The sequence below is a fragment of the Fukomys damarensis genome, unplaced genomic scaffold (genome assembly GCF_012274545.1).
Source record: "Fukomys damarensis isolate Sample0158 unplaced genomic scaffold, DMR_v1.0_HiC HiC_scaffold_38, whole genome shotgun sequence".
Taxonomy (NCBI): domain Eukaryota; kingdom Metazoa; phylum Chordata; class Mammalia; order Rodentia; family Bathyergidae; genus Fukomys; species Fukomys damarensis.
The window spans coordinates 66,028,965-66,039,870 of NW_022900950.1; the positions used below are offsets into that span (position 1 = coordinate 66,028,965).

Below are 10,906 nucleotides of genomic sequence, written 5' to 3' on the forward strand. Positions count from 1 at the left end.
GGTGCTTACTTTGTGTTGTCATTTAAACCCATCTCATCTTATCCTTGGTAATATCAGAGTACGGAGGGTCATATTACTCCTTTCATTCAACTTTCATGTATCCCAAGGCAGTTCATGGAGATTGACCGTATTCTACCTTCTATAAACAATTGAATCAATTTCTTTTATGCTTCTAGTATATTGCTATTTTGTTTAGTCTCTGTAAATAGGCACACTGATGTAAGGCCCAATCCATTTCTGTTGACTTTATAATCACATGTGGTATAATATTATAAAGTAATAATTAAAAATTGCAATGATTAAAAGTTTACTCCAACTTACTGTTAATGCAGTTTCATATTCTTCAGCAGCCAAGTGTGCTAAGCCTAAGTAATAGGAAACTTCTCCTTCCATCTTTTTGTCATTTCCTAAAGAAGATATAGAACTATTAGGACAGCATTAAAGAAACTGACTTCTCACAACAGAAGCTTAAAGACAGTACAATGTTATTTTTTACAGTATGTAAATTTACTAATGATCCAACAAAACTAAATATGCTCTGAAAAGAAGGACTGGTACAATACAATTCACCTGGTTCCCAGATGTTAGAGTAAACGTATATATGCTTATGAGAAGCTTTTTCCTTTGTACACAAATTCAGCAACATATAAAAAGAATTATATACCATAATCAAGTGAGATTTATCCCAGAATGCACGATTGGTTCAACATGTGCAAATCATACAATAGTAATAGAAGGGTGGACATAAAACACATGATCATTTCAATAGATGCAATTTAAAAAAAAAAATCCAACTACCTTTAACTCTGAAATTCCTCAGCAAACTTGAAGCGATATAAGGCAACTGCCTCAACTTGTTAATGGGAATCAAGAAATACTCTAAACTATTGTCAGGTTTAATGGTGGAAGACTGAAAAATAATTGAGCTCCTGGATTACCCAGTCTGCATAGTTCTAAGATTGAATGCACAAAAAATAGATATATAGGACTTTGTCAAAATTAAAAACTTGTGCTTCAATGTATGTGGTTATAAAGTGAAAACTTACAGAATTGCAGAAAATATTTGCAAAGTATATATCTGATAGATAAAACTTGTATCTATAATGCATAAAGAATTCTAACAATTCGATTGGATGACCTACATAAAAATGGGCAAAGAATCTGTATAGACATTTCTGCACAGAAGATACATAAATGGCCAATAAACACATGAAAAAATGTTCAACATCATGAGACAATAGGGAAATGCAGATCAAAACTATAGAGAAAGACTGCTTTATACCTACTAAGATGACTATAATCAAAACGATGCAAGTAATAAGGGCTCGAGAGGACATGGCTAAACTGAAATTCTCATACTGCTTAAGGGAATGTTAAATGGAGCTGCCTCTTTGATAAACTTGGCAGTTCCTCAATAAGTTGAACACTGAGTTATCATTTAAACCAACAATTTCACTCCTGGATATACACTGAAAAGCACTGAAAACTTTAAAAGAAACCTCACTGCAGCACTGTTCATCAGAGAGCAGAAAGTCAAGAAAACTGAAATGGACAATAACTGGTGATGGGTTAAGAAAAGTGCTAAAACCAAACAATGGAATATTTGCCCCTAAAAAGGAGTAAAGTCATGGTACATGATAGAAGATGAGTGAACATTGAAAGCATTACACTAAGTGAAAGCATATTTAGCAGATGATCTACGTGTAGATTTCATCAAGGTGCTCTAGCAAAGCAACGGGCCTAGAATGGGTCCCAGTACCCCTTAAATATCATGTAAACCAGTGTGGGAGGCGTCCTTTGCCATTTCAGACCCCTGACCAAAGTAGGAGACAGCAGGAAGGGATATTCTGCCTCAGAGTATTTCATCTGCTGTAAGAGCTCTATAAAGTATTGAGTAATACTTTAATTTGCATTCTTTCTTATATGGAAAATGTGGGGCTAAATATTTATAGGTTTTGAAAGATATTAACACTTATTAAAGCACAAGAAGCAATTCTCTCCTGTTCCCTTTAGAAAGGGAAAAATGCTCTCTGAAAGAAGGCAACTTGTTAGCCTCTGGTTGCTTGAAGAGACCTAAGTAATCTTCTTCTCTCTGTGAAATATGAATATTTCCTTGCAAACATGAAACTAAACTGAAATGTCTTTTCCAAATATACATTCATTTAGGTTGAAATTTTCATGTAATGTTCTATGTGTCTTGTTTGCTATTGAAATTGATCTAAGAGTTAACAATTTATATCAATGTTTACCTCTTCAGAGAAGGTACTGCATCTTCATTTATTAAAAAGCAGTTCATTTAATAAGATACATCTTTCAAAGAGGGTGGCTTCCCAAGAATATTTCAACTAATATTATTAAAAGAAATAACAGAGAGAATAAACTGTTTACTTTACTTTTTAGTAAATCCAAATCACATCCAGAAAAATGTCTTGTTTAATTTAAGTAAGCCATGGGGGAAGGGAGGAGGGGATGAAGGGAGGGCAGGGGTAAGGGGAAAAAATGAGAACCAAGATCTATCATGTAAAGGTACAAGATCCCAATGATGAATGTAACTGTACTGTATACCTAAAATGTACCAATAAACTCAATGAGAAAAAATAAAGTAAGCCTTGGGTTAATAAGCCAATCAATTAATGACATTCGTGCACTAATTAAACTTTAAGTGGGTAACTTCCTTATCTTCTTCATGAAAAGGCTATTAATAAACTACAATATGGGAATAAAATATCTTTGCATTTCATAAATTAAAGGCTTATAAGAATATGCTCCAAATTTTTTCCTCATATTTTATACATATACAAATAATATAGAATAATGTGAGCAGTATTCACCAAAGTGCTTTTCCTGCTGCATGCATAGGTATGACTCAACCAGAGATCTCGCTATCCTGCAGATTTTGATGTTGACAGTCTGTCGGGTGGGACCCAGGATCCTAACATTTTCTAACATGTTTCCTGGCAGTGTTGATGGTTTTGCTCTAAAGGCCACATTTTGAAAGGCAGAGGTCTAAAATATATTACAGGCCTGGCCTATTTTTCTGTTGCTCCTAAGTAAATATTTATATTTTCCCAATTATCTAACAATAGGGAATTTGTAAACAATGAAAGATCTCTTAGATAGTAAATATACAGTCTCTAACACACACACACACGCACACACACACACACAGACAACTTTTGCAGATGTCTTTATCTCCTCATAGATACCTTGTTTTACAACAATATCCCCATTGGATTATAATTTTGGAGATAAAGCTTTCAAGATACTAATGGATTTCTTCTTGTCAGCACTAAGGCACCTCTGTTTCACAGTGAAATTTGAAAAGTATATTGATGGCATTTATCTTTGCATTGCATAGGAAATAATCACCCTAACACTTGACAATTTTTACTTTCCTCTTGGGAAAAGCAGTGTCTGTCCATTAAAAAGAGCAATGCGAGAGTGTTCTTTTCCACCCACCTTCTTTGGCTATTTCCGAAGCTTTTATTAGAATTTTGATGGCCTGCTTGTATTCTTTATTTTCCAGCATTTTGTCTGAGAGTAATCTGTAAGTCCTCAGGAGACTTTCGCAGGCCAACAAGTTGAGAAAGCGGCCTGTCTCATCCTTCCATATCCGCCCCTGTGTCAATTGATGGAATGCTTCATAATGCTCAGCAGCCTCCAGAAGCTGACCTGAAAAATAAAAGCTGTTCATAAGTATAAACCACAGGCCAGAACATGCTTTCAAAAATTTTGTGTATATCTTAGCTTTACTATTAAAGGGGGAAACACCATGGAATACAGTGAAAATTTTCTAAAGCAGAAAGGCGCCAAGCTAGGAAAGGGACCTAATTGGACCACAGATTTAGCCTTAATTCTGGATGGAAATCTGCAAGAGGGGTGCAGTTCAGTTAGGAGAGATCAAGTGGGATTGTGCAGTTTTGAGACACTGAAAGCTAATTATTAGTAAGCATATTGGTGAATGTTTATTAAACTCCATGTATCGGAGGCATTGCACTGTTTTATATACATTTCACATTTAACTCATGAAAGTCTAAGGAATGGGATTGTTATGATTCCGTCTTACAGAAGAGAAAGCCGAGGTCTAGTGAGGTTAAGAATTTTGCTCAAGACTGCATGAAGAGTGGGTGGTAGATCCAGGAAGCCTTTGGGGCTCATGCTCTCAAGCATTATCCTGCAGTGCTCTCCAAAGGGATGGCACTTTCTTTATTCTGAGGAAGAATTTAAGAATACTGAAAAAAAATGAATCTTTTACAATTTTCAGGTCCAAATATTACGGGTCTTTAAACTTCTCAGAGTTTGAGAAGAGCATTTGTATGCATTTAATTTTGAATAATTAGAGTGTAGTTTGTCTTTTTGAATTACACTACATAATACAGTCAAAATGTACCTCCTCAAAGTAAAAATCTAAATCAGGCTTAAGTCATTTGATTGCTAAAATGTGAGCTAGAGTGCTTTATAGTTCTGTGTTGTGGATTTTACTTTTGCCTTGTGCAAATGCTCACGATATTCTTCAGTGTAAATACTCTTTGATGGTACTGTAGTTACATCACTGGATTTAGCTACAAAAAGACTTAGTGGCACTCCAAGTATACAGTAATTAAGAGTGAAGGCAGGCTTCAAGGTGACAGCCAGTTCTCATGCTGGCTTCACTACACTGTGCTTAGCCAGAGGCTTTTTAATTCTTAATAGCACTATAGCAACTATTCAAAGAACCATGTATGAAATAAGTGCATGTGAGTTCAATGTGTTACAGAGTTAGTGCTCAATAAACTCAGCTAATGCTATAAGTTGCTCTAGTGAGAATATTTCTAAAATATCTAATAGTCAGTTGAAATAAAATCACTCTTTGTATTATTTAAATCTAGCTTCCTTTTCCTGCAAAAATAATTAGTTGCAACTTTATAATATTATCATGACTGATCAAACTGACCTTTGCAAGTCATATCAGGCTAAATCAAAGATGTTTCCCTGGCTAGTAATGTTGCTTGGAGCTGTAGCCATGATTATTACATATAATTTCTACTTGCAGTGAATTTGTTATTAAAATTAGTATTATAGAATCCACACACAAACAACAGCAATATCCTGAAAGAAAGACAACCAGCAGTGGTGGACCATTAGTAATCAATCCATACAAAAATTTAGTAAAGTTAGAGCTGGTCTGAATTTTTGCTGTGCCTCGCTGGAGAGCATTCCAGTGAAGATACCTACAGAGAGGACAATGGGTAGTGCAGAGTCCTTTATAAGCTTATATTATGAAACTTTTATGTAATAAGAGACTACAAAACCATGCATTTGATATTACAGAAGATATTTCATTACATGGACAGGTGTTTAGGAAAAGTGGATACATTGGAAAACATCAGCAAACATTTACATTATCTCTGAGGGGTAAGATGAAGGGTGAAGGATGGTTTCTTTTCTCAATTTCTTTTGCTTTATTTATTTCTTTTTGCATATTGACATTTTCTAAGATTTCTCTTATCAAAGAGTGTTTTTTTACTGATAAATATACAACAGAAGTTATTTTAAAAAGAATGTCCAACCTCCTTTTTAACTTTGTACAAACCCTCAGGGCTGAAGTTCACTGCTCTGTCTTTATTTTCAGTTGACAATTTTTTCTTACCTCCTACAAAAAACAGGCATAATTATTCATCCCTCTCCTGCAGCACCTCTTTCCAGAAACGCCTTCCTTCAAATACCCATGACCCTCATTTTCTAAAACAAGAATAGACCACTGACTTATATGTGTGTTGTTTCCTCTGTCAACTATATTTCTGCCTGCAAAGTATAGCCCTATATCCCTGGAAAGTTGTATGCAAGTTTTTTTTTCCTCCAGTATCCATCTATTCATAAAGTATAGATACATACTTCTTCTGGGTTATGTGATTATGTAACTGTGAATACAAGAAATTGTGAGGAAACTAAGTAATTCTAGGAAAAAAGAGGGTGGAGAGGCTACAAAAGAGAAGCTCTAGATAACCCAATTAATTAGCTTTAGATGTAAATTAAACACGAAAGAGTAAATGAGAACTGATATCCATACCCACAATTTTCTATAAAGGAGAAGTGGAAGGAATGGGGGGACTTGGAGGTGGAAAGAGGGATGTAAAGAAGTGAGGACACTGTTCTCTGAGAGCCACATCTCCCTCTGTCACCGAGTCTTGTGGCTGTTAGGTTTCCTCGACAGGCTGTCTGAGGAGGGATGAAGTAAGACAGGCACATAGGGGCACAGAATTCAGTTGGTTACTTTGGAGGGTGATCTTGAGATAAATAAAAATAGTCTTTTTAGTTGAATCTGATTTTTTTGCTAGAGCTCGGGGAGCTAGCATCAGTGTACTGCTCAGCTCAACTGCGGCCAAGGCTCAGCTCTCAAACACTCTACTTGAGGTCTCTTGTGAGAAAGGAGCCTGAGAAAATGGAAATTCATCTTTCCTGAAGGCCTACTAGGCAGTGGCCAAAACAGAAGATTTCTTCCCCGTACACTATCTTATTCAGCCTTCCCCAAACTGCTGAGGTAGGTTGAGTTTACTTTGTTTCACTGAAGAGCAAACGGAGGCTAATAAGATTAAGTGACTAAGATATATAAGCCAGACTTAAATACACACAACTAGTTCTACCATGCTACTCAACAAAGCAAGAGTCAGGAAGCTTAGGTAGTATAAGTTCAATTTCCTGGACACGAGCCTCTTGTGCTTAAAAACAATGCTGAGTTAATGATTTCTCATTGCTTCCATTATTATAATTCTGTGACTCTATTTAGGCTCTTACAGGTGACCTCTAATGAAGATTCAGACATTACCTTCTCATGTGCTGCTCATGGTCCTTTCTGAAAGACTCTGATGTACAAAGAGCTACACCTGCATTCCCTGCTTTCCTCTAACCAGTGTGGTGACATCTTCGGCCACCTGGGATTCCTTGGATATTCCAGACTCGGCCATGCATAGTTGCATGCCTATGTTTTTCACCACCTTGCCAAAGATGAGGTCACTGGGCTTGAAGGGAAATCCCTATACAGAAGTAGAGTTTTCCAGTCCTTCTCATCTGTAGGGATTCATTTCTTAAAATTACTTGGTGGTATAGAAAAAAACAGCAAGGATCTGATCCAAGTGACTATAAGTACTCAAATGACCTGGCTATACTTTCAAAAAGCTAATCAGAATTTGAAAGCACATATTATGACACAGTATAACATTTGATCAATAATATTAAGATATGTATGTTGTATAAAAAGAAGCACTTTAAATATGTAAGTAATTTAAATATGCAAGTGATCCCTTTAAGTATGATTAACAATGGTACGATTTCCATCTGATTTCTAATTCCAACTGTGACCAGGACCTTAATAGTGATCTTACTTGCTTAGTAAAGGCTCTGATGTTAACTGAGTAGACATTTATTGAGACTTAATGAATAGTGTTTTTATCTGAAATTTTTTAATTTAATCTTACTGAGAGGGGTATTGTAAAAGATTTTGACAAAACTAAAGGTAAATATCAATGAAGATAATGAACAAGATTTTCAAATTTGGCTAATAGCATAGAACTTCTTCAAATTCTGTTCCCAAATAAACTTTACCATATAGAACCTGGCAAGATTTCTAGATCCTACTATTAATCTTTTAGGAGGACAGGGACACAAGTTTTGTCCAAGAGTCCATGGACTGTCCTCTTCTGGAATTATCAAAGTGCTAACATTATTTTCTACTCATGAGGTGGGGCAGAGGAAAGCAGAGAGTTTACACTGAGGTATCCCAAAAATAAAACAAACAGCGTGGAAAAAAAGAAGTCAGGAGGAGTATCGATGGAAGTGAGAGGTCTCTGTTGTGCTTGGGATCCTTACTAGCACACCTTTGTCCTCACTGTGAGCACCTGAGATCTCAGTACTCAACATGGACAGGAAGACGCACAGACTATTGTCAAACTAAGCGTAAGTAAGTTAAAGGTTTTATAGCAAGCAGATAACCGGATAGGCTGCAAATATTTTATGAAAATCAGGGAAGAATAGGGAGTCGAATGGTTCCCTGGGGGTGTCTGGGGTTAGCCCTTCATAGATACCAGCAGAAGTTAGGTTCTTGCAGTGATGGAAATAGTTTCAGAAATTATATTTTAGGACAATACTGTGAACAGTTCTGTGAAACAAGAGCATACAGATATAGATAGATAAAGGTAGCCTCAGCCTCAATTTTATTATTTAACAATTACATGATATTTACATGAACACTGAAGAATCTGGCAAGCATTTGTAGATTTTCCCTTAAAGGAAAGGCTATTTTAAAAATAAGAAGACTACAAGTGAGTTTCACTTTGTCCAAAGCTCACACAAACAAGAAATCCATCCATTTATTTAAAAACAAACAAAATCCAGACAGTGTTGTAAACGCAAAGTGCTTGGTAGGATGTTAAGACAAACACTATGTAGGGAAAATAGGATTTTATACATTTGGATATTATCCAAATTGTTGCTTACCCCTCTCCTCTGCACAACATCTCTGAAAGTTTATAGATATTTGTTGTATCACAGCAGATGTCTAGAACAAATATTAAGCAAAGGAGAATGTATATGATCTCTCCCATTTTAGTTTTTTTTTAAAGTAGGAAGATTGACTAGATATTAACACAAATGGGTTTAAATGTGAAGCTGCCATAAAAGCAGGAACATAAATGTAATTCTCCCAGCCGCTATTTTGATGCACATTTTTGATTCCATGAATATTTTATGAAATGGCCCAAACTAAAGCCATATAACATTCCTGCATTACTGATGCTTGCGCCCGTAAGCTACGAACATTAGAGGCATGATTGAGTGCATTAAAATGAACTCATTCAGCACTGCATTGATTACTTGAAGGGGGAGGGAAATGAGAAAAAGAGAGAAAAAAAAAAGAAGAAGAAAAAGAACTTCCTCCACTTAAGAAAACAGCACACATCCAAAGTTTACAACATGATAAGGGTAAAAGCCAATTTTAATAAAATAATGTTTTGTAAATAAAGCGGGACTCTCTCCAGACCTGACATTAATTAGGCAAGGTGTTAATTATGTCCAAAGATGGCTTCTGGTATTGTTCGGATAATTTAAAATGTCACAATCTCTAAGATGCATAGACTGGTCCATTTGAGCCCCATGCATCAGCAATTCTGAAAGTAGCTAATTATTTCCTTTTCTATCAACTTGCACATTTGCCAGTAAAAATAAAATGCTGCAGGACCAAATTGCATAAAAATAACTTGACAGGTCCACGAGGTCTGTTTCTTCAGCAGCACTGATATACATCTTAAGCATATTTAGCTCTAAATTGCACATTTGTTGAGGACTTTAGGGAAAGATTCCACTTTAGTTTAAAACAACAACCTAAAGGAACAATAAAGCTTTATGTATATTATATCACATTTTAATCCAGAGCTACTGGATATTTTTGGCATAAGTTACTATTCTGTACAAGGTTGGTATAAAATCTGCTGGAAGCAACATTGAACAGTAAGTAGCAAAAAGAGAAAAATGTTATTGCCCCTTTGTAAAAACAAAAGACATTGCTCTCCATTTTGGTTTAACTGCGTGAACAATTTATATTATCTTTCGGTTTTTACTTTCAATTATGATAATTATAACAGCACTAGACGTGCTGAAATAGTTAAAGGCTTACCCCACTTCCAACGGAAACTATCACTTTCAAGGGTTTATCTCGTGTCAGAGGAGATTTGTTGTGTGCTATAATCCACTGCACAACAATACAAAATGGAATGCAGGAAAACAAAGGTTTTGTTCTGTAATTCAGTAGCAATTCTCATAAACTGGAAGGAATATGTGCCCATAACTTTCAAGTAGCTACTTTGGGATACTTGAAAGGAATATAGCATGTTCTTGTAAAAACAGAAGCCTTTCTTCATCTTTTTGAGTACAGATTTCAGATGGATGTTTGTGGGACTGCCACCCCACACTGAATACAGAGTGGGCTACCACCTCAGACAATGCAGAGGGTCCTGGGAAGACAGGAAGACAGGGACAGGGCAGCTCACCAAGGCCTCTATTACTGCTGTTGGCAAAACTAAGCTGGCTTGGTTTCTAAAAATCCAGAAAATCTGCCTTAACCTCCAAAATAGTCTCGAGGAATTGTTATTAATTGCTGGGGTTTATGATTTTTAGATAGCTGAGTTGTGGTCAGGGCACAATTTTAACTGCTCCATGTCAATAAACCTCAGAGAGTTGTTTTCTCTTTGAGTTTTGTGATTTTAGGGATCAAACATTAAGCACCTTTGCTCTTAAAAGGACATAACTGAAGGTATCATAACTGGCCAATAAATTTTTAAATGTAAAACATTTATATTATATTTAAATATGAAATAGACATTGGCCATTAGGAAATCCAATAAAATTTATAGAATTTACTATTTACTTCATAAGATAAATTATTTTACCTTCATGTATTAAATCTCTTAAAAATATGAAGTATAAAGTGTTGGCAAGCATAAAAGTCTGAGAAATAAAGTCCATATTGATATTAGATCAAATAGTGAATTATATTGCTTGGACTTAATCAATAACATTACTCTAACTTGAATTACATATTGCTCATGATTAAAAAATAGAACTACATCCAACCTGCTTTGTATATGTTTGTATGAACAAAGAGAAAGATGTGGAAATGTGTAACAAAGAATAGGTACGGATACAGAAGACAAGAGATAGGTGAGAAAGGAGTGTATTAACCATCACTGCCCCACACACATTTTTGTTTTGATGGACAGTGAACAGATATTATATCGGATATTATAAAAACTAACAAACTGAAACTATTTAGGTGAGTGTATACATATATATGTGTGTGTGTGTGTGTGTATGTATATATATTAGTATATTAGTGTATACTAATTAGTATATTAGTGTATATATATATATATATATA

At 35.4% G+C, this 10,906-nt stretch overlaps 1 protein-coding gene across 9 annotated transcripts in view; it reads right to left on the reverse strand.

Moving 5' to 3' along the window:
- Ttc29 (tetratricopeptide repeat domain 29) overlaps window positions 1–10,906 on the reverse strand; it is a 210,947-nt gene that overhangs the window by 136,276 nt on the left and 63,765 nt on the right. For all 9 annotated transcript variants that reach the window (XM_010610918.2, XM_010610917.2, XM_010610916.2 and 6 more), the window contains 2 exons: window positions 3,460–3,672; window positions 322–407 (listed from right to left, as the gene is read on the reverse strand). In XM_010610918.2, the coding sequence (XP_010609220.1) occupies window positions 322–407; window positions 3,460–3,672 (299 nt within the window). The remainder of the gene's footprint in view (window positions 1–321; window positions 408–3,459; window positions 3,673–10,906) is intronic.